Source organism: Lagopus muta, chromosome 1, assembly GCF_023343835.1.
Source record: "Lagopus muta isolate bLagMut1 chromosome 1, bLagMut1 primary, whole genome shotgun sequence".
Taxonomy (NCBI): Eukaryota; Metazoa; Chordata; class Aves; order Galliformes; family Phasianidae; genus Lagopus; species Lagopus muta.
In genome coordinates this window covers 107,584,029-107,609,065 of record NC_064433.1, presented here as the reverse complement: position 1 = coordinate 107,609,065, position 25,037 = coordinate 107,584,029, and the positions used below count along the sequence as shown (strand labels likewise).

At 37.8% G+C, this 25,037-nt stretch overlaps 1 protein-coding gene across 6 annotated transcripts in view; it reads left to right on the top strand.

The window, feature by feature from the left end:
* The window catches only part of DSCAM (DS cell adhesion molecule), a 461,629-nt gene that overhangs the window by 267,767 nt on the left and 168,825 nt on the right, over positions 1-25,037 (top strand). For all 6 annotated transcript variants that reach the window (XM_048966682.1, XM_048966667.1, XM_048966692.1 and 3 more), the window contains 3 exons: positions 14,386-14,532; positions 19,939-20,217; positions 22,524-22,799. In XM_048966682.1, the coding sequence (XP_048822639.1) occupies positions 14,386-14,532; positions 19,939-20,217; positions 22,524-22,799 (702 nt within the window). The remainder of the gene's footprint in view (positions 1-14,385; positions 14,533-19,938; positions 20,218-22,523; positions 22,800-25,037) is intronic.

Genomic DNA, 25,037 nt, shown 5'->3' with positions numbered 1-25,037 from the left:
TAAAAAAAATTCCATGTATGCACTTGATCTTTATTGTTCTGTATGTAGAGTTGTGGAGCTGGTCATGGATGTGTCTGCATAATCATTTGTGCACTCCAGCAGTTGTACTACATCAACCGCAAGTGCAAAGGATGCACTTTAGATTCTGCACATCTAGGACTGACTGAACATGCTGTACATTTGCAGGCATTTCTTTCAGGTCAGTTCTGTTCAGGCAGCTTCTCTGCTGCTCACGTGTTCTGAGAATGTGAGAAATATTAACCATACGGATCTTCATATATTTAATACTATTAACATGATCAAGGCCATGTGTGCTAATATAGTATGATGCACACAAGCAAGGCTACTCTGAATCAACATGCTTTTAATGGTCAGTGGAAATAACGAAAGAGAGAATAACTGCTCAAAAAGACTGCTTAGGGTCCAGGCAATGCTAATCTCCCTTTGGTTTGATGGTTTGTTGGTTTGTTTGTTTGTTTGTTTGTTTTTTGTAATACCATTTTAGAAGTCGAATAACATTATATGCTATATATGACTCTTAGACAAAGTCTAATATTTAGGATATAAATGATTTGTAGTAATTTGGTCGAAATGCCACTGCTTTCTTAATACTCACCATTTAAAAGATGCAAGTAATCTCATGACAGTGATTCCGGTTGTTTAATAAATGGTGACGTGCACTTGTAAACCAGAGCTTCAGTTAAAAAAAAATCATCATTTGTAGTACTAATTCTATCTTTAAGCTAAGGAAAAGCAGAAGAAGGTTTAATGCAAACTTGCTTGAAACAATAGTTTAGCAAAAGTCAAGATTTCAGAACTTTATATAAAAGGAACAGTAGCACAGACAAGAAGAGCACAGTGTACTTGCAATTATCCTGACAACTGAGATAGCAGAACAGTAGTAATATTTAGCTCAAACATAGTTTTACATGTTTAAGCTGGTATCCTTGTTACGTACCTACACAAAGGGTTAACAAGTATCTGGCAGTTGCTAGGGAAGAGCATGTAAAATCAGAAGTAAAAAAGGAGGATTCAGTGCTCAGAGCTCAGTGTTGATATGCAGCATTCCCAAATCTGCCACAAACTTTGAGCTTATTAATCAGTTTTATTTAAATGTCTCCATTTCCCAATCAATTAAAAAATATGCAAATTATGAAAATTACCTGAGAAATGTGCTTAAGCACGTTTGGATAAAGATTCTGACACCTATAAAGGCTTCCAAGTCATTATTCTCTAAACAGGTAATAAAATATAAAAGTAGTTAAAAACTCTCTACTATTTATTCTTCAGGAATGATGTACGTTGTGCTTATAGTGATATTTTTCTCTGTGATGCCAGTCTAAGGAAAGTAATAAAACAGAATCAAAGTTATCTTTGTGAGAATGTCTGGAACTGTATATCCTTCCTGTTTTTATCTTATACATATCTTTGAAATTAAGTTGGGTTGATACAGCACAGAAGTCTTGAGTTGATATTCAGCATAAGCCACACTGTGAATTTAATCCATACTGAAAATGTATGCCTTCAGACCCTTTTCTTGTTAAAAAGTTACTTTGCCAAAGAGCACTTCTTTCTTAGCGAAGAGGCTAACCTGACAAAGATCAGAAAATAAACACCATGATAACCCTAACTTCTTACATTAAAATTCACATTCAAAGTCTCTTTGATTATAGAAATGTTGTAAGAATCACAGAATTGCAGGGGTTGAAACGGACTTTAGGAGATCATTGAGTACAACCCGTTAAAGCAAGTACCCCGAAATAGGTCACAGAGGTGTCTATACAAGTCTTGAATATCTCCATAGAACGAGAGTCCACAACCTCTCTGGGCATCCAGTTCCAGTTCCATCACCTTTACTGTAAAGAAGTTCTTCCGCATGTTAGCATCAAACTTGCTATGCTCAAGTTTTAGGCCATTACTCCTTGTCCTATTGCTACACACCACTGAGAAGAGCCTGGCCTCATCCATTTTCCTCCCACCTCCCTTTGTATATTTATAAACATTTATCAGGTCCTTTCTCAGTCGTCTTCTCCCCAGGATCAACAGACCCAGGTTACTCAGCCTTTCCTCATACAGAAGATGCTCCAGGCCCTTTATCATCTTTGTGGCTCTCCACTGGATGCTTTCCAGGAGATCCCTGTCTTTTTTGAACTGGAGAGCCCAGAACTGGACCTACTGTTCTACATGTGACCTTGGCAGGGAACAGCAGGGGGGAAGGATCACCTCCCTCGACCGGCTGGCCACACTCATTTTAACAGCTTTGTAATCCACAAAAAGTAAGGGGTCAGTGCATACTAAGTCCCTGTACACTGATGTAATACAACCTGGAATCAAATTCTGTAGGAATTGTTTGCATTTATTTCAATACAAATTCAGTGGTGATTTTTTTTTCTCCCTTCCTATTGACTGTATGTGTAGTTTATCTAGCATAATACTTAGTTGCTGATTTTCTAATATTCCAATATGTGGTAATTTCATTGAATCATAGTCAGCAGAAGTCCTTTTCTTTCCGAATACAATATGGAACAGAATTTACATGCTTTTGCTGCTGTTATTGTGATCTTGGTTCTGTGCATCTTCTGTTTAAAACATTGCTTCACCAGGAATTAACGTGTTATGCTTTACAGGGACCCTGCAAATTTCTTGTATTGTTTTATACTGAGGAAAATGTATATCAAGTTCTAAAAGGTGGGACTAGCTTGACAGGAGACAATTTTAAAGATGCAAGCGTATCAGCAATACTCAGAACTGGATGAAGTATGTAAATGAAATAAAGCTCTGTGCCTTGCCTGTGTAAGGATAAACCCATCACAGAATTGGGGTTCCCTCATATGCTGTGGCACAGTGTGCTCAGAATGAAAATCAACATGTGTGAGAAGGGACAAGTTTCTAGAGAAATAATAGTATGCAGCCAATGGTAAGGGAATTAAAAAAAAAAACAGTAATAATTTTAAAGAGCTGTTGAAATGTATCTTTGTAGACTTAACTCTGGCATCTTGTTGAGAAATATAAAAATGTGCATCCTTAATTGCTTTTTTCTTCCTTTTAAAAATGATTTACTGAACACTGGGCTGATGTCCCCAGGGAACTGACCAAAGGCCTCAGGAGGGAATTATTTAATTCAGATTGAATTCCTAGTGAAGTTACTTCCTCTCACAGCAAATATTTTCAATAATTTTTATCTGAAGGACAACATGATTTTTCATTTTCAAATTGAGAAAGAAATAAAATAGCTCCTTCCCGCACAATTACCCTAGAGGCAAATTGGGTTTCCCTAATTTTAAGTCATAGGGTAACAGTAAAACACTAGGACAGAAGCTTTATCTGTTAGTTACAGCAAACATCTTAAATAAAAATTCTCAGTACTCAGATGTGTGAATCTCTGAATAGAGTTTTTCAGGAAGGGAAGCCAGTACTGTTCTGACTTTCTCATAAAGCTGTTCCTTCAAGGTAAGATGCTTCATTACCTCCAGTTACCTGCAGAATAAAAGTGGTTAAATACGTGGAGCCAAAAAGCTGCAGCTGCTCTAACTAATGTAGCATAATATTGATTATTTGCAGTTAGTTAAAATAATTCTCCTGTTGGTGGCGACTGTAATTCTGAGCATGCAAGGCTGTGATTTATTCTGATCATCTTGCCTATAGCAGTATGAATTCTGCATGTACAATGACTTCAAAGCTATAAACTATTAAGGTGCACACTTGATGATGGTGACATAAACTAACTGCTGTTCAGACCATAGGAGACAAAGGTTCTCCTTTTATTTACAAAGCAAATTCTTGTGTTCATATTTATGTGCAGCTAGAAGGAGAGATAGATTGTTTCTCGATGTTGCAAAGAGTAAAGCACATGTTTATCTGTGCTAAGCCTCCGGTCAGCTGCAGGCCAATGTTTATTTGGAATGCACCAGCAGAAAGCTGAGAGAAAAATTTTAATCTTCTAGACAACTCTATATGTCACAAGCAAAATGGAATCCTCTTTAATCAGAGCCCTTAATGCTAGCTAGTGATTTAAAATTATCTGCTTTCTTTCTAGCTGAAATGAGAAAAGTAGCTTCTACAGCAATGTGTGCATAGACCCATATCACCTAAAACTGTGTTATTAAAGATTACGGCAGTTTTATTTAATATCCTGGAGAGCTGACAGTTAACAACAGTGGGCAGAGAACTGTAGCTTCTCATGCCTAATATATTCATAACAGATCAAGAAGGTGAACAATTAAGCATTATGTGATCAGTCACGCTTATTCTATGCAACCATCAAGTAGTAACAAGTAACAAAACATTGTGTATACAAAAATACTTTTGATTATATACCTGTATATACCTGTATACCTGTAAATACTTTTGCTTAAAAGATTATGTTTATTTCTCGTTCATAAAACTTGAACACTGCATACATAATATAAGTGAAATTGGTACTGACAGTTGGCATGAAATATGATTTTGGAGCCTCGGATACATGGAGGGAGCAATAAAATGATCCTCTCTGTGTTCTGATGTGTGTAATCTAAGAATTTGATTTTCAGAATGACCATTATGTGAATATCTAAACTTATTCAGAAAATGATACCATTGTGCATATAACACTAATGCTTATATGTCTTTCCTTGTTCTGTGGTTACAGAAACACAAGTGAACTCATACTACAGTTGCATTTAAAGCAACTGAAACCGTGAATAATGATACCAACAACTTTCAGAACCAGTTTCGATTTTTGAACATTGTGTTCAGGTTTCATCCTGTCTGAATTTGAATCCAAGCTGGGACCACAACCATGGTTCCTATGGCAGTTCTGTAATGGAGCCAGCAGATAAACCATCTCAGCTCAGTTTATAAATCCATAACTCCCTCTTTCTTCATCTTCTTTCCTCCATCCTTTTATTTCTTGCTTTATTTCTTCTGCTGCTTTATTTTTTTTCTTTCTCAATCTCTCTCTTTCATTTAAATTTTATTTCACTTTATATTAAAGAAGTATGTAAGTTTATTGTCTTAGAATTGTAATGCTGCATGTAAAAGTTTAAGGGAGAGTAGAAAAATGTAGCTGTACCACAATCTCAAGTATAAGAGACAGTAAATCATTTTGGAATGGAGAAGTAAAAGCCATGATATCAAGATATGATTAAATCCATTTTCTTAAGAGATATGCAAAGATAGAATTTTGGTCCCTAATAGTCATGAAAAGTGTAGGTGCCAAAGTAATAATAATAACAAAGTAATAATAATAACTTAATAATAATAGTAATAATAATATCAAAGTAGATAATAATAACAAGCTTATAAAGATAATGCTATCTATACCTCTTTTATCTTTTTTACTTTCAGTATGTAGTAGAAAATATTTTATGACTTTGTTCCTTTTGTCTCCTGATATTTTAGAAAAATGGTGATGATGATGATGTTAGACCTTCCATATTTTGAACATCTCTGGCCTCCACTGACTGAGGGGTGGGATGGCAGATCAGTAACTGGTTTATTTGCATCTCCTGAGGTAGACTGAGCTGCCGATATAATAGAGGTTTCCTGAGTGGGGATCTGACTGAGGTAGAGGGCATGAGGGGGGTGAAAGCAAGTGTAAGAAAGCGATGGTGTAAGAAAAAAAATACATATTTTTAAATAATTTCATTTTTCGAGCTACACAAATTTTGGAAAGTTAAGAATCAGACTGTCTTACAATTAGAACCACGTCAGCCATGATGTTGGAAACTTTCATAAATGTCCTCAACTTTTTGCAGAAAGATAGCCTCAGATATTTTTATTGAACACAAAAGTTTATTTGCCCACAAAAAAAGAGAAAAAAATGACTCGTTTGAGGTGTCTGACTTACTTTATAAATACTTGAGTTTAATTTTGAGGGGGAAGGTTGGCATAAGGAAAAGGGGAAATGCTTATTGCTGTGGAAAGCTTCAGACCTACAAGCTCAGTCTAATGAGATGGATGTATTTCCAAGAATTTTAAGGTGTCTGGAACAACAATTCAAATGTGCAATCAGACACTTCTCATGGCTTTTATGCTTTTTTTTTTTTCCTTGTGTCAGGATAAATTGGGGAATCAATGACCTTAATTCCTTACGAGTGACGTCTCCCTCTGGTGGCACCTGAGAAACTTCATGACTGATTTTTTCATCTGGAAAGCGAGTCACAGAGTCATGGTGGCATCTCCAGTTACTAAAATCCAGATCTGTGAGAGTTAAGAACTAGGCCATGTAGTGCAAATAAGTATTTCTTAATTCAACAGGTATGCCTGAGGGGCAAAGGTGCTAACACAAAGGAGGTTTAATGTCAGTGTAATTCGTTAAGGAAGTTAATTGGCTGCAGGGCTATACTGCAGTTTCTCTCCTGCTCCAGTTCTACTGAAAGTTAACTGCAGACTGTGTCCATAATGGGGACTCTGTAGACCCCAGATCTGAGAGAATATGAGGAGACAGAAAAATTAGTTTTATTCTCTGTAATGTCTGCAAGTGGCGCCTGGAAGCTTGGCTACATCTCTAAAAGGGAAGGCTGTTCTGTACAGAGGAGCGTAGCCATGTTTGGACCATCTATACCACTTACTGTGAGCAACACTCCAGGTGTAGGCTGAAAACATTATGTGAGTGGTGCTTGGAAAACTGAAATCCTTCCCTTCCTCCTTTCCTACACGTGTCTATTTCCTCATCTGAACTTTGGTTTGTTTATGTAAAGTGCTGGCAGGACTGTGACTTCAGCATACTGTTTCAGGATGGATGCTTCTAGCACATTTTCCATGCCCAGAGCAGCAGACTGTTTTGCTTTGAGAATGATGTTGCAGCAGTACTATGAAACTGTGGTAGGTTACTCTCTGTTTTGGCTCTGTGGGAAGGTTTCTTCCCTTGCTTGCACAGGTCATGCTAGAAACTTGCCAGCAGAAGTAGTTCTATCCAGTGGGGAAGAAAGGTACAGCTGATAAAAGTTTATTTGTTCTATATTATCATTTTGCACACGATTAGAACAGCCATCTGTTCTGTTAATTTTTATCAACCTAATTTAGACAGCAATAACATAATGCCATAAGATGTATTTCCAACAAAGGGAAAATCAAATATGATTTTTTAAACCATTTCGAGGATAACATTTCTTCTGTTTAAAGAGTACCAGCATGCTGAAGGGAAAAAAAAAAAAAAAAAAAAAAAAAAAAAAAAAGCATGATAGAAGAATAATTAATGTTACAATTTTCAAAATATTCTCAATTTCATACAAGAATATTTTACACTCATTCTACGGGAAAGTGTTCACATTTTCTTATGAATTATACATGAGAACAATTTCACATAGAAAACCTAAACAGAATTATTTTAACTTATTGCTAGGACCTGTAAAATTTTGTTTTAATCTCTGATATCATACAGTTTAATGGAAGGCATTAAAACCTTACATAAGAGCAATTTCATAATTGTTAATGTGACTTCTTCTCACTTAGAGAAATGAATACATGATTTACGAATGCAACTAAATTTTAATGAAGTTACTAGGTTATTCAGAGTGCTAGTCAGCAGATAGTAAAATAAGAGGTATGCCTCTAAAATGTCATAGGATTTGGGGCCCTTGGTAGAGGTTGATCAATCCAAGATATGACCCAGTTTCCTTCTTTTCCCTCTTTCTTCTCTTCAGAATTTTACTGCTTTGAAATATATATTTTGAAAACAAATTATCTTATAATATCTCAGATGAAATCATGAAATTTCATTTAATGAATGTAATTTAGAATCATAGAATCATCAAGATTGAAAAAGATGTCTAAGATCATCCAGTCCAACCTACCATTAATATTTCCTCACTAAACATGTCCCTTAATACAACATTTGAACATTTTTTGAACACTTCCAGGGACAGGGACTCCACCACCTCTTTGGGCATCCCATTCCAGCACCTAACCACTCCTTTGGAGAAGAAATTTTTCCTGATGTCCAACCTGAATCTCACCTGGCACAATTTGAGGACGTTCTCTCTTGTCCTATTGCTAGTTACATGGGTGAAGAGGCTGATCTCTGGTCACCCCTGAGCCTCCTCCAGACTAAACAATCCCAATTCCTTCAGCCACTCTCCACCAGACTTGTGCTCCAGACCTTTCACAGCTTTGTTGCCCTTCTCTGGACACGCTCCAGGTCCTTGATATCTTTCTTGTAGTGAGAGGCACAGCACTTGAGTTGTGGCCTCACCAGATCTGTGTACAAAGGTATGATCACTTCCCTGCTCCTGCTTGCAGCGCTATTTCTGATACAAGCCAGGATGCAGTTGGCCTTCCTGGCCACCTGGACACACTGCTGGCTTGTGTTTAGCCGAGTGTTGGCCAACATCCTCAGATCCATTTCTTTCACACAGTCTTTCAGCTACTCTGCCCCAATCCTTTGAAGCTGCCTGGTGTTGTTGTGGCCAAACTGCAGGACCCAGCACTGGGTCTTGTTGAACTTCATCCCACTGCCTTAGTCCAGCTATCCATCCTGTCCATATTGCTCTGTAGGGCCTTCCTGCACCTAGGGAGATTGACACTTCCTCCCAGCTTGGTGTAATCTGTGAACTTACTGATGATACTCTCACTGCCCTTGTCCAGGTCTTCAGTAAAGAGACTGAACAGAACAGACCCACAACACCGCTTGTGATCAGTTGCCAGCTGGATTTAACTCCATTCACCACCACTTTGTGGGCCTGGTCATCTAGCCAGTTCTTTACTCAGCAAAAAGTAAAGGAAATACTGTTTCCTGTTGATGAAGTACACTAACTGCACAAATGTTTTTGTAATGTTAAATCAACGTATGGTTTATTGACTTATGTAGGAAGAACGGGTTGTATGATAAAGATGATAAAGATGACATTGCTTTCCATACAGTCAATACTAATATCAAGAAAGAAAGATGGTAGGTTGTATCTGCAGATTGGAGGAAATCTGTCTTGTAAGTCGGAAAAAAAACAAGTTTTTGATAAATAATTCAAGCAAGATAGCATCAATAAGAGGACCAACACAATTTCTGCATGCATAAATGGAAGGGAAATCTCTACGTAAAAGAACAGTGACATTTTGCATTCATTATTACCAGAACTGTTAATTAAGCTAATCCAAACTTGAAAAGAACATCAAAAACTTGTTAAGGTGCTGGTCAAAAACCGCAGGAATATTTCATTATATGAATTATTCACATTAAATGAGTGAGGAAGTTCAATCTATGTAACTAATTAAGGAAAAGTGTGGTATAAGATGTAATTTCCTCATATACTTAAATGGGCAGAAGATTTCTGACTGTAAAATCTTTAATGAAAACATGGGAAAAACCAATAGCTGAGGTCAAAGTCGAACAGACCACAAACAATACTCTAACTCTGAAAAATGAGAATAATTAACCACTGGAATAATTTACCCAGGAGTATATCACATGCTCTCCACTACGATAAGTCTTTAATCAAGACCAGTGTCTTATTAAAAAAGCTACAGCTTAACTTTCAGATATGGATTTGATGCAGGAGTTAATGGGTGAAGCATGAAAGGTGAGAATAAATGACTTTAATGGTTCTTTCTAGTCTTTGGATCTGTATATTTTTTTAGTCTCACAACAAGGCAACTTTATGTATTACTGACAGATGGGACCTTGAAGAAAGAATGATGGATTCCATCAATGTATTTATCTCAATAAGCTTCTTTGTAAAGCTTTTGAATTTTAAAAAATAATGTTTTACTATGCTTATCTAGGCAAGGCAAAAGGTCTTAAGGGCACTTAATGTTCTTTGAAGCCATTAAATGAAAGACATATTGCAGATATAGGGCCAGATCTTCAAAGACACCAAACAATGAAAACAAAAGAGATGCAAGCTCTCAGCACCTCTGGAAATCAGATTCTGAAATCATTATAATCAAGTTTTCAAAGCATTAATATAAACATTTATGAGAGAGAGTAATAAATGGGAATTATAAGATATATTTTGACACTGTTCGTTTTAGTTGTTCTGGAGGAGGCTTCTCTGTCTTCCTCCCTTGAAGTCTGCCTACAGCCAAACAAACGGAAAGTTCAGTTTATCCGAGAGGATGTTCCACTAAAAAAATACACCTTATTTGGCATATTAAGTAGGTAAGTCAAAAAAAATTAGGCCTTGTTACAGCAAAGGGAGAGCGATTAAATTAAATGCGCTTCCAGAACAGAACAGTCCCATAGATCAACAGGGTAATAAAAGCTTGTCGATCCCCATCCTGGTGCTTTTCTAAACACTTTTTGAAGTACAGAACACAGAGCGCTCAGCACTTCAGCTTTGTCACAGTTGACAGCCTGTCGTTTTTAATGAAAATACTCTCCGTTTAGAAGATGACAGAAATTACATGCATTTCTCCTTTTATTTTTCTGTCATCTTTTCTGTCTAGCATTTTTACAGTAGCAGTTGGTTATTAAAGCATTACATAAGTATGCAAAATATATTAAGAAGAGAGGAAAAGAAAATGCTATAGCCCTGCAATTACATATAATGTGTGTTTGTGAGAAATGTACACTGTAGGATAACATCTGGCATGTGGCAATAACTATTTATTTTCAGTTATCTTTAAAGAGGGTGAGACAAATTCTCTAGCTAATGCATTAAGTGAAGGTTTTATTATACAATTGCCTGAGTAATTTCCAACAGAGAAAATGATCTAAGTAGTGTTAGATAGCTCAAGTACATTCCTAACTTCTCCAGAAAACACGGAAGGGTCACACTGAACAATTAGTTGGCTCTGCGTTGCTTTTACAAACCCCTTTTAATATGTGGCGAACTTTTAGTAAGTGTACCAGCACTGGTTGACCCAGAGAATCAGGTATGTAATTGCACCGGAGGAAGCTTGCTGCCTGGAAAGCTGCAAATGTGAGGCAGTATTATGTGAGCTAGAGGTAGCCCACAGTTCTGTATATAGCCTTCAGCATGGCGGTAGCCACTCTGTGTGTTTCCTGAGTTCAGATTCCAATGTAAGCATTCGTGAGAGCAATGTTTGCTGTGTTGAGGTACTGAGGAAGTGTACTTTTAGCACTTAAAAGGGAAGTCATGGTTTGATCCTTTGTGAGAAGCTTATCCTAAGAGTTACTGGTGATAGCCTGTATAGGCTATATGTAACTGAAAATTTTGCACGTTTTAGAAAAGCATGGAGAATGGAATTCATTTTTAAGCTTTGGACATGTTTGTGCAATCTTAAACTTGTGCCTACTAGGGACCTCCATTAGTGTAAACTGGAATTATGTTTATTTAGCAAAGCTGAAATTGGAGCCCAGGAAAAGAAAGTTGCGTGAAGCCATTTTACAATAGGCTCATTTCTACTTCCCAGCTGTTTTGGTTCCAGCTGCTTGATACAAATGCAAAATCTGTGCAGGTTTACTGGAGGGACCAGACATACTGCAATCATTTCACTAGCACCTTCTTAACTTACATGTATTCCTGGTCCTGTGATGTTAAATCACCTGAGCAGTCTCTCCACTCATATCCACCCCAGCTTAAAAAATCTGATCTGAGTCTTGATTGGGCTCCAGAGAATGTCTGCATCATATGTACAGCTCCTGTTTGGCAGCCCTGCCAGGCAAGTGGCATTGCTGTGGGCAAGCACACAGTTGACGTGGCTGTGCTGCCTGAAATACAGTGCTATGTAATGCTCACACAGCTGGAAGGAGAAGCAAGAAGAGATTGCCTTTGCTGAATACCCAGCATTAACCCCCTAGTAAAGTCCCTAATTGTGATTCCTGTCTCCAGAAACTGTGATTTTATGCTGAAGGTAGACCAAAGGGGACAACTATGTTTTAATTATCTTTAGTCCTTGTAATATGTTTCTTGGTAGATTTGCTTTTTGAATATTTAGCTGTGCAGAATCTGCATGTGACACAAGAATCAAATAACCCAGGGTTTTCACACCATAGCTCCAAATATTGTTTCTTATATAGAAATAGTGGTGAACCTTGTAAAGGATACAGATAGAGGGTACGTATGTGATGAGGAGAAGAGGTGAAATAGGCTGAGTGATTATGTTTGAGTAACTGAAAACTAAAAAACGCTCTGCACAAGGTATGCTATGTTTAGAAATTGTACTGTGAGAATCACCAAAAATAAATGTATTCTCTGACCATCAGGTACTATTGCCTCTTTGTTAATTGACACAATGCTGCCTCCATAAGAGGAGGTAGAATTATCATCAGCTGTGGATTTGAAACTGGGCTGTATGACTGATGGGGGCTAAAGAGCAGTTCCATGATGGCTGTGGGATGCACTAGCCAATTGCCTGCAATCTTGTGGTCCAGATGTTTTCTGGTTGCTAGTAGCTGTTAGCTGCCAGTCATTTGTAGAAAATGTGATTAATATTTTTGGTCAAGCCAAGATATTTTTCAGACTGGAAAATAAACAACTTGTTAGTAATTCAGAAGCTTCGTAGAACGTTTTGTTAATAAATCTATTAATGGTACATATTGTTTTCCTCAATATATTAGATCAGAACATATTCTAAGATAAAATGCAGGATAACTTTGCTTTTCTCTTGTAACCTCTACAATGCTGCACTTCAGACACCTGGCTGTGAAACAAAAAATATTACCTACTCACATGCTTCTTCTACTATGCTCAACCAAACATTTATTTCCAAGTAATATGCTGAAACATAAGCTTTCCGTTTTGCTAGCACTCAAATTTTCAGGGCAAATTATATCAATATGGTCTGTATATAAGAGGGAACAACCTCCCAGTCAGTAACTCACTCCCCTAGGCAGGAATGCAGTATTACTATCCACTGACAGCTCATGGTTGGGGAAAGTGCTGTTGCCTTCAAGTTTTCCCTCAGGTCTGCTCTCACCCACCTCAGCCCCTTGGTAGCACTTAGTAGCTCAGCATCTTCATTCTGTCGTGCCATGGATTTGTTTTATTAATCCATTTCTTATTAATGGTACAGGCTGTTAGAACAAACCAGGTACTTTAAAAGAGTATGTGCAGCGTGGCATGTGCTTTTCCAATGGTGTGACCTGACTGCTTCAATGCTTGTTCCTTGACTTTGAGGAGAACAGGATCAACCAAGACAGGTCACAGGCATGGCTATTTTATAATTCAGTATGCATACAGTGAGAGAGGTGGGCTGAGGTTGCTTTATTCAGTATTCTGTGTTTTAAGGGTCAGTCTTGTCCTAAGGTGTTTTTTTCCTCTTCTTTTAGACTGTGATTTAAAGGAGATTGCTTTCCATAATGATGCCATTTCCTTTCTGTCTTTTATCTGCCAGATTACTTTCCCACTGATGCAATTGTCAGCAAGCACCTTGACTACACTCAATTATTAAGAAGTCACTGCTCAAATGGAGCACTGAAGAGAAAGAAATATTCCTTACTGCATATTACTGAATATGTGTTTCATCTTTGTGTATTCTCTCCCTTAGTTTGGAAGACAGATATTTTATAATAGTGTGAAAGTTTTAGAAAACCATACATAGCTTAGACTTCCATATTTTTTAAAAGAAGGAAGTGGTCAGTTGTGAGGCTTAGGTTTGCAATGCATTCCAACCACATGATTTTCCACATGTCCTAGTATGGGAGAAGCTTTAGAGCAAATGTAGAGGTTGGCTTTTTTGTGTCCTTGACCTTAGAACAGGCATCTACAACAGAACAGATGTACTGTGAAGCTGTCAAATGATCCAAACTGCAGGTGTGTACATATGTACCATGACATTTTCCACATGTTCTGGAGTCAATCATAAAAAATATGTATTTTGCTGAGAATTTCAGGTACGTTATTTTCATTATGAATGAGCACTGGGAAAAATGCTGGCCCTGAACATATCAGCCTTGTTCAATTTTAAGAGGCAACTGTCTTCCTGGACTTGTTCTTCTTCCCAAAATAAACCTCTCTGTGTAGGATTTAAACAAACAACAACAACAACAAAAGTAAAACAAACTCCTGGATTATTAGATTACACATTCCATTATCGTATGGTTTTTTAAAGCCCTTCTTTCAGATGCAGAGCCTCTGTACCTGCTTACATTGTGCTACTCTAATTACAGACTGCAATTCTTCTAATGTGTACATTTCTTATAGTACGTTACCATAGCACTCTACCGTGTAAATTAAGGTGGCTTCAATTTTTTACTCTATATTCTATTTCAGATACCTCTTGGATGCTGTTTTGTAATTGTGATATGTACCAGAATACCCTTCTTTTTTTTTTTCATTCCCCATGTTTTTCTTACAGATCCTTTTCTTTTTAGTAAGAAGTATGGGTATTCATATCTCTATAAGCATTTGCAGTGAGCAGACCTAGTAGGCTTTTCTTGTTTCTAGACTCTGGCAACGAAATCTTCAGAACACTCTAGCCTGCATCTTCCCTCCTCCAGTGCGAGGAAGCAGAACACATTAACAACTTGTAGATATTTTAAGTGCTGCGAATTCTTGTGTGTTTCAGGACCTAGATTTCTCATCACATCCACGGGAGCCTTGTATATTTTAGACGTACAGAATGAAGATGGACTGTACAACTACCGATGTATCACAAGGCACAGATACACTGGAGAAACACGACAAAGCAACAGTGCAAGACTTTTTGTATCAGGTACTGCCTTATAAATATTGTGTTGAAGTAAGTACTGTATATGCCTATCTCTAGTATGCTGAACTGGCAAGGCATGATGTTGTGCCCATATGCACCAACAACCAAGTTTTCTATCAAAAGGAAGGTAGAGTTGGACCACTGTGAGGTTATTGCTTCTCTCTGTTTTAAAATCCTTTTTATTTTTTCTGTTTTCCTACCATTAGTAGATATTTCCAAAGGGCAGATAGTGTACACCTTCGCTTTGGCACTTAGTACAGTGAGTTTTAGTAGGCTTAGAGTGCTTTGTGAAAGGCCTGTGGATGGGATTTATCCCATTAAAGGTAGACATTCAATGTGAAAGTATCTAGTCCCCTTAACCTCCCTTTTGAAACAGAAGGGGATGCAGACATGCAGACCCTTTAAGTGGTAATGTGTCTGGCCTGCTTCAACTGCCCCTATTGGGGTGAGATGAATCGCCCCATGGTGCCTATTTCTCTCTGTTAATCACAGCAAGAGCTCAGGTCATTTAGCTCAGCTGTAGGTATTTCTGCTGCAGGCATCTCAGGTTAGCTGAGGTGCATTTCAGCCTTCCTTTTCATTTCAAATGCTCCTTCCCCAGTGCAAATAGTGTTTTCTCCTGCTGCCAGGAGTCTCCAGCCAGAACAGAAATGTGACTAGGCTCAGGACGCTCAGGGTACTGCAGATAAACAGGAGGGCTGGTGGGAGGCTGTTATGGGCAAATGGCCTAATGCAACAGGAAAATTTGAAGGTAACTGAGGTGTTTTCACATTTTCTTCTAAACTTAAATCATCTACTGATTGTCATGTGTGTGAAGAAGGATCACCCTGTCCCTCCCACAGCAAAACACTTGAGTTGTCAATATGATATTTCTTCAATTTCCCCTTCTCATTTTTTCTGAGTGAGAGAAGGTGCCTTTTGTGGATGAGGTGAGAAGGAGGAGCAGCCCCTAGGCATGAGTTTGCAACTTACTCTCAAATACATCTGTATACAAATAGCTCTTCTCCATCTTCCACATCTGCTAGATGCCTGTGACTGTATTTGCATGTGCACAAATCTGCAGTTTCATTCTCTGATCCACAAAGTCAGCTGACAGTAGACTCTCTCCTCTCTCTCTTCTATTGCAGAAGACAAGTCCACCATCATGTTGAATGCCTCATAGAGGTTTTTTCTCCTTTTCACTTATAACTAAATCCTACTGTTCCACCAGAGTATCACAGAATTGTAGGGATTGGAAGGGACCTCTGGAGATCACCAAAGCCAACCACCTGCTAAAGAAGGTTCCCTAAATTATCTTGCACTGGAAATTACCCAGGTGGTTTTTTACAATCTCCAGAGAAGGAGACTCCACTGCCTCTCTGGGCAGCTTGTTACAGTGCTCTGAGACCCTCAAAGTAAAGTTTTTTCTTTTCACAAGTTCAGATTGAACTTCCTGTGCTCCATTTTGAGCCCACTGTCCTATCTCTGTCCACCAATTAAAAGAGCCTGGCCCCAGCCACTTGGCTCCCACCTATTAGATATTTACAAGCACTGATAAAATCCCATCAGCCCTCTCTTCCCTAGTCTGAACAGTCCCAGATCTCTCAGCTCACCCTCATAAGGGCCATGCTCCTGAACCCTAATCGTATTTGTGGCTCTCCGTTGGGAGTTTCTCTAAGAGTTACCTGTCTGGAACTGAGGACCTTCATAACCTAACACTGTGGCATTCTCCTTTTGATGTTATCCTCTTCTTTTTTAGTCTTTTTATCAGAAAACAAACAAACCCAGTAATTAGGTCTCAACTCTATCATCTACCTTGAGAGCCCTAAGGGAGTCAGAGGTGAGCACAAGGACTTGTATAAGTAATACACCTCCTGCCCTTCTCCAGTATGAACATTGCCGAAATATTTTGGAGTCTTCTGAACACATAAATTAGTACTTAAAGATGCTAATGCTAAAAATAGTGTGATTGAACAGGTTAGTATCACTTACCATTCAGATCCTTTCTTTCTTGATGTCTGTCTCTGGTGGCCAAAACTCTGGCTTTTCCTTTTCGCAGGCAGATAAAGAATTTTTTTTCTTCTGCAGAGCAGTCTTCCTGCTTTGGTCTTACAAGAATAGGCAGGGTCCTGTCCTTCTAGCTGGCTCCATAATATGGTCTGCTTCTGTATAAAATCATACTACGGATGAGCCAGTGGTAACATAAATAAAATTAGGCTTGTACCTTGGTTACCATAGGAAAATTTTAGTTATTTCACTGAAAAAGAGGAAAGAACTGAAAGCTCAATATTGTTTATAATTCATAATAAGCACTCTAAAAGACTTGCCCTCTCCGGACTTGCCTCTTCTGGTCCCCTCAACAGACAAAAACAAAATAAGAAATGTTACCTGTGTACAATGATTGCCTTTTTGAATTCCGTGGGATTAATTATAATTCATTAGAGCTATGCTGAGCTCTGGATAGCAATTATGAGCAGAGTTTGACTCTTAATACTTCTCTAACAGGTTTGGTTTGGTTATCTTTAGTGGAATTTATTATGTTGTAAAGTAGCGAGTCCTTAAAGAACTGAGATCAGAGAATCCATGAACATAGTGGACCTTGTGATTTTTTCCCTGCCTTTTACATTTCAAATGTAAATTTTTCCCTGCCTTTTACAGCCATAAATATTCTTAGCTTAATTGGAGATTAAATATTTTTGTGGATATTGATTTCATTCTTATGGCCATATTTTGTAGTGAAGTATTAAGCTTATTGACTGTTTGAAAGAGTGAAGAAGAGAATGTGTATATAAGAGAAAATACACATCTGGATAATTAGTATGCCTATGTCTAAAGCAGAATTCTGAATTGCATTGGCAGTAAGAACATATCTTTGAAATCATGTGGCTTTCAAAATAAAACCCAAGACAAATAATGTGCTAAAGAATATTCCTCTAATGCCCATTATAGTGTGCATTTCCAAAAATAATCTTGTCCAGCCATGAAGCCTGAACTCTTGAACTCCTTCTAACCTTCCACCCTCAAAAAAAAAAAAAAAAAAAAAAAAAAAAAAAAAAAAAAAAAAAAAAACCACTCAAAAACCAGCCCCATGATATTGAAAGCATAATGAATTTCTTGCTTTATCCTTAAGAAAAGATGCAAAGGAGAACATTTTAGCATGTATAACAGTATTTTGCCTCATTTTTCTTCCCCCTTGTCCTTGCCAGAAGTTATTTGCTGCTGAGTGTTGAAGCACAGTAAAAAGAAATCATTCAAAACAGCCCATATCAGATATTGTAATTGGGATATATTACTTTACCTTTGCCTCACTGGAGATAATTGTTTGTGAATCCTGGCATTTCTTTTGTGCTTTTCTTTTCTTTTTATTTACTTAACTAGAATATATGTTATGTATGAGTTCTAACCAGAAGTCTCTTCCACGAACATCCTAAAGAGATGTTTTAATCATCTATTTAAGTATATAAGAAGACAGTGTAAGAAAGCAAGTCACCTGAGTTATATTTTGTGCTTCCATTAATATATTTGAAATATCTTCTCTATAAAATCCGTCTCAAAGCTTTGAAAGAACATAGGCAAATCTTAGTTCAGCTTTTCTGCAGATGGGTGTTCTTGAGGATTTTTGGGGATTTTTGAAAAAACAAAATGATATTAATTTGGAAAAGATGACCTGAGGATGGGTGGGTTTCTCTTGAAAGGGAAGAAATGGTAGTTGCAGAGACAGGACATGCTTCCCATGGCAGCTACTGCCATTGTCCCCACCTCCTGAGGCAGCTTAGATGGCCTTCCTGGCTTCTGCCTCGGTGTGGGAGCCAGGCATGCTGCTTTGCTGCCATCACCAGCTTCTCATTCAAGGTAAAGTCACACTTTACCTGGGCCTGGCATTGAAGCAAGTGTGGTTCTCTGCAGAAAACTGGGAAACTGTCAACACATGGTGTTTGTTAGCCACATCTTTTCCTTACTGTTTCCTTAGTTTTTCCCCTGGTGACCTCTACCCTCTTTTGAAGTCTGTGTGGTACTTCATATATTCATACTTAAGAAGTTGCAAATGGAACCACATATGTCCTCCACACAGTCTTTTGAAATTAAAAACATGCTGGGATAATACAACGATACTGGGAGTTTTGAGTAGTAATGTACAGGCAATAACTCTAAAAGTCAGTTTTACTTTTTCATTATTTAATTGTAATTTTCAACTAAAGAAGCTGTTTTTATGTAGATGCATTCTTGCTAACAGCCATAGCTGTAATTCCACACATAGTTACATTTTTATGGAGTTAATTCCTCAGGCTACATAGAGAAATCTGTGCACAGAAAGCATAGATGCCTCATGATCCCAAAGGGGAAAAAGGAGCTGGCTAATCAATTAGTCAAATTGACATTGGCCTTTCCAATAGCATCTTGGCAGCATGTTCCTTCACTAAGCCAGACATAAACAGCACGGCAAGCTAAAAAATAAATTCCTCCATGCCAAATATGAACCCAGTGGCTACTGATGCATGCAAATTCGTCTGTTTAACTACTGGCTGACATATTTCTGATGAGACAGGCAGTAAGTTACTGTAAACTGAATGTGCTGTTGCCCTTAATGGCTCAACTACAGAACAGAAAAAAATCTTCCATTATTCTTTAATTGAACTCAGCATTTGGAATTTTACTTAGCTATCCACACAAAATTTACTTAGCCCATCCATTTAGCATCAAAATTTGAGTTTCTAGATTGACAGAATAACATGCATAGTGCCTCTAACTAATGCAGTATAGATATTTGGCTCTCAAGTGTATCCTCCCAGGTCTGTGGAAGATGCATACATGAGATGAGTTCATGTAGATACAGCTAAGATTTTAAACTACCTATCTTAGGCAGCAATTATACAGTATAGCTTGAATTTAGTACAGATTGCTCATTTAATCTCTTCATCTCCTGATAAGGATCTGCTGCAGCTTCCTTGTGAGCAGTACCTGAGCCAGTTAAGTCAACGACTACTAAAAGGACAAACTGTAATCACGCATACATGTAGACAACTGTGCCTTTAATTTAAAGCCTTCAGACCACCGAGAAATATGGGGAGTGTTGGCTTCACTCTAATCAAGTAGTGGAGGGATAACTGTAGTAATTGGTCAGGCAACACATTTTTGGCTCTTCATTCTTCTCGTAGAGGATATGAAGGATGATCAGAGAAATGGTTGCCACCTGGAAAAAATCCAGTAGGAAGATTTCCTAGTAGTCATAAGGTGTTTTAGTAGTATGTGCTTCTGGATCCCAGCCATCACCATTGAGATATTTCAGGTTGATGGCTGGGGCACAGTACCAAACTGTAGTACATAAAACACTGGGTTAGAGAGTCAAAAAGCCAGGAGAATAAATATTGACATACTACTTAGTAAATGCAATAATTCGAATGTTCCCCTTGAAAATCTCTGTTCTTTCAGATCCAGCGAATTCAGCTCCATCTATTCTAGATGGGTTTGACCACCGTAAAGCCATGGCAGGACAGCGAGTGGAGCTGCCTTGCAAAGCATCAGGGCACCCCACACCAAAGTATCGTTGGCTGAAGGACAACGTTCCCTGGGAGCCTGACAGCAGGTTTCGGCAGACAGTTACAGGTCTGCTGATAGAGAACACGCGTCCCTCAGACTCTGGCAACTATGTCTGCGAGGTGTGGAACAACTATGGTACTGCCGAGATGATAGGGCGACTATATGTAAAACGTAAGTTTTGTGACTGACTGAAGCTCTTGCACTGCTTCTTGCCTGGACATTTGCATGTGGGAAGATGTTGCTATATCTTTTTGTACCTTCCATTTTGTTACTTTACCTTAGCAATGCTTAAACTTCTCAGAATTTTGCAACGTTAGATATTAGACTCTGGGGAGACGAGTTAGTTGGACAATTGAGCGATCAGAAGTGCAAATAGATGCAATTTATAATGTAGCTATATAATTTATCACACAGAGGATATGTAATTTAGAATCTTCAATTGGATGCTTAAAAAGAAATTGCAAATGTTCTCATGAATAAAGCTACCAAACTCTTGTTGCCATGACTCATGCTGTTCAGTAATATTGAATACTCATACCTCCTCTTAGTTGAGTATTCATGTGTGAATATTCTGAATGTTTCACAAATTCTAGCAAAGATAATTATTACTCAGAAGCACTGCACTGGAAAAGTGTTATTCTTCTATTGTTAAAAAGAAATGATTTCCTGGAATAGAAATTACACTTTGTGAACTAACATTTCCACCTGTGTAGCACAACTAGCAAACGGGAAAAAAAGAACAGTTCAGACCATTAAAATGTCTTCACCAATAATTACACATGATGGATTTGGGCAGAATAAAACAAAGATTAAAAATCAAAAATTTGTGAGTTATAACTAATGAGCTTATGCATTAAAATTCAGTTTGTCGTTATGTCAGTATGACACAAAATTAAAACTTTTAGAAACACATTGTGATGGAGTTGCTGGTGGTACTGAAAGTATACCTAGATGCTAGTGATGTGTTTTACATATGGACTCACTGATCAGCAAGTAGATATCCTCTTATAAGGTTGGCAGGAAGAAAGACTTGGGGAAAACAGTGTTATTCTTCTGTGTAACGGAAGATACTCATCACTTTCTTGAATCTGTAAGATGTTGGTGGTACTACTGGGCTGTTCACAGTTTTGAGCCTTTCTGACCTGCTTATAGTAAATGTTCAGTGATTGTAACACGCATGTGATCACAGATTAGCTATTGATTATTGGACAAAAAGACTGTTACATAAGAGTCTATGATCTGGAAGGATGGAAGTCATTGGCACGTGTGTGTTTTTCCAGGCCTCTGTTCACGGCAGATCAGTAATTTTTGGCAATATATATTGGAGAAGCAGTAAAGATTTATTGCAACTTCTGTGTTATAAAATGTTCTGTAAAGTGAATGATTTGGTTGTGGATTTTTTTAATGTAGGAATATACATGCATGTGTGTATATGTAAGTTGGCAAAAAAAAAAAAAAAAAGAATAGTACATATTTATTATGAGAGGTGACATCAGTGTTGATTATCCACAACTTAAAAAAGGAAATATGTTGCACATTTTTTTCTTAGTGGCAGAGGTAGTACTGAACCTACACAAGAAGCTAATATGAATATGTATTTCACAAAAGTCCATTATCTTTATAAGGATGAACCAAAATACACAAAACATGAGATAAACTCTGCATTCAGGAGTGTTGGTAACTATTAAAAATGGGATAAATATCACATGTACATTTATGACTTTTTTTCAAATCTTTTCATCCTCTTTTGTTGCAATATAAAACACGTATTATTAACTAGGTTCTACTCCATTTTAAGACTGACTTGAAAATACTGCAGTCTTTCAGTGTTAAAGCAGAAAATTTAGTGAGCCCACACAAAGAGGCATTTACATGAGGATAGATCCCACACATGTTTATGACTGCATCTGTTGTTAACATTTCAGTAAGTACTTCCACTGTTAAAAACAAATCTGGTACTGTAATTGTCATTTACAACAATTGTTCACATTAGGTATTCTTAACTATGTTCCTTTTGGAGGAAATGAAACCAGAAGATGATCTTCAGAAATGCATCTAATACACCAGTACGAAAGTCCACACTGAACTAATCCAAAGTAACATCCTGCCCTTCCAAAAGATGTAGTACTATTGATTGCCACTTAGCAACAATGCTGTTACTCAGTAGATCTGTTCCTACCATTCATTTAGGCATAGTCTAGGGGGTTATATCATATGTTAAGTAGGTTAATCCTTACGTTTTGTGTCATGGATGTTCTTGGGGGAAATGCTTGTTCAGAGCAAGCACAATAATCTGTGGTGATTTTAAAAGTTTGTTTTACTGCTGCTTTTTTTTTTTTTTTTCAGAAGGATATGGATGTGATTTATGTTGTTTGTCTTATCTGAGGGTTAATGTGTTACTCTCATGTAAATGTAGATGTATACTTAATGTTCTCTATTTCCCTTTCCCTCTCCATTGTTTTGGTTTAAATCCGCAGAACCACTAAAAGCCACAATCAGCCCACGGAAAGTAAAAAGCAGTGTTGGTAGTCAAGTGTCCTTGTCCTGCAGTGTGACAGGAACCGAGGACCAGGAGCTCTCATGGTACCGTAATGGTGAAATCATTAACCCTGGTAACAACGTTCGGATCACTGGGATCAACCGGGAGAACCTTATCATGGATGGCATGGCTAAGAGTGATGGTGGAGCATACCAGTGCTTTGTGCGCAAGGACAAGATGTCCGCTCAAGACTATGTTCAAGTAATATTAGAAGGTGAGTCACTACCTGTTTAGTGATTCTAATCTCCGTGTTTTACAAGTTGTCTTTGGCAACACTTTTGTAAAGTGAAGTACTGGAGGCTCTAAACAAGAGAAGAGGGTACCTTTGAGCTGTCGGCAGATGTTATTGTGCCTCCCTACTCTGAAGAGAAGAAAACTGTTGGAAGGTATTGATTTGAAAAATATATCCCTCCTGAATAGTCTTCACTGTCCTTTTTTTTTAGAGATGATGGTGTTGATTTTTTTACACTACTTTTTCAACAAGACATGTGATAAGCGATCCTTATTCAGGACCAGACATTTCCTTCCTGGTATGGCATTTCTGGTTGGGCATATTGGCTGAAGATCTAGAGATCATATTAAGTACCTGACACAGTGTTCCACATGATAATCAGGCGGTTTGTACAGAGCCAGTTCATTAATGAGAATGTAGTGCAGTTGTGGCATGGACACTATTTTTAGTCTTTACAGAAAAAAGAGGAGATTACCTGCCTGGACCAAGTTACCTCGGCAACCATCTCCTGTGACTAACAAAGCCTAAAGAGTGTATTGATAATCTATCACAGTGTCGAGAGAGTGCAGGTTATCAGAGAGTAACAGCAGGAAAGATTTCAAAGACACCCGGGTCTTGCTGGGAAAATACTGTCTGCTTTCATCTCCAAAAAAAGCCTGTCACTTGAATTAAAAAAAAAAAAAGAAGAAGAAGCAGAGGGATGGCAGAGGTACATGGTGTGCACACTCAAAGATTTATTGGTCTGGTGACAGTTTCCTTTCAGGATAAAAAGCTTTTTTCCTATTGCTGTTGTTTTGTTTCTGAGGGATGACAGTATCTAATACACAGCAAAGGAAAGGAAGAGAGTCAGAGATGGAAATAAATAAATAAATAAATAAAAACTCTTGTCACACAACTGATGGGACAGAAACAAGACAGGAAGAAAGAGGAGAAAATTATGAAATCAAACCAAACAAAATGCCCTCTTCCTATCTGAGGTCTTTCAGCAGTCTGAGAATGGCAGTACCTTATGATTTTCACTATTTGGAAAGCAAAGGAATATTTCGGCACTATTTTTAATTTTACTGTGACTCAGCATATTTTGAGGCTGGCTTTATATCTATCATGCCTATTTTCTCAGAGTGATGTTGTACTGAAATTGCAATGTAAGAATTATGATTTCCAAAGGTATTATTGTGGTTCAACCCCTCAAACACGAGGGTAAGTACATAGCAGAGTGTTTGTAAGGAGGCAGTATATAGTACATAGTGCTCTCAAATAGAGCATGAGATTTGTTAATCCTATTCTGGCAACCTCCGGCCTGTATGAAACTGAAAGGAGTTGTCCATAAAGGGCTTCATATACAAGACGTATTTTCATGTGTCTTTGGACCCTCACTAGGTAATGAATAGCCTTTTCCTTCTGTTTCTTGCAGATGCTAACAGTGTAGGACAATTAAGTTAGCTTACTTGCCTCTTGATTCTATAAAATCAGATAGTAGCTGGCAAAACTGCTGTCCAAACTTCTAGCATGCTTGCTGTGTTCTGCACGCTGCTCTTGACATGTGGCCTCTTGCACTTTTGCCCCCAATTATATTGAAATCCCTTATAGATACGGCTTTGAAAGTATAATTTTCAAGGGAGAGCATGCAATACGTGATTTCAGAAGGAACTTTCTAACTAATAGCAGAGTGTCATCATTCCTAAGTGTTATTCCTCTGAGCTCTCTGGGTAGGTGGTTATTTAATCCTGCTTCCTACTTAAAACCTCAAAGTTTCTGTCTCCATGCATTCTCTTTATTCATTTGTCTGGTAGAGGATGAGTACATTGTGACACAGATAACAAGAAAAATTATTTGAACATTCTCATCACATAAGGTTATTTATCTGCAACACAAAATGACCACAGAAAGAAATTGGCATCACTATTGTTACTTGCTGCCTCTATTCAGGAAAAGCTTAATTCAGTACTTTTCTAAATGCGATAATGTGGGTCAGGACTAAACTGAATTGACACAGCTGTGTGAAATTAGCCTATGCAAGTTATGCCTGGCTCATTGACAGAATTCATCTTTAGCTTTTAAAGGAGATGAAATGTACCAGGAAAGGAAAAATTCAAAGCATGTGAGCGGTTTGTTACATGTCATTACTGGTGAACTGTGTATGACTGACACCTCTCTGCAAGAACCTGACAGTTCATATAGCCCTGCAGAGCCCCCATCCTTCCATTCAGGTGGTTTTTC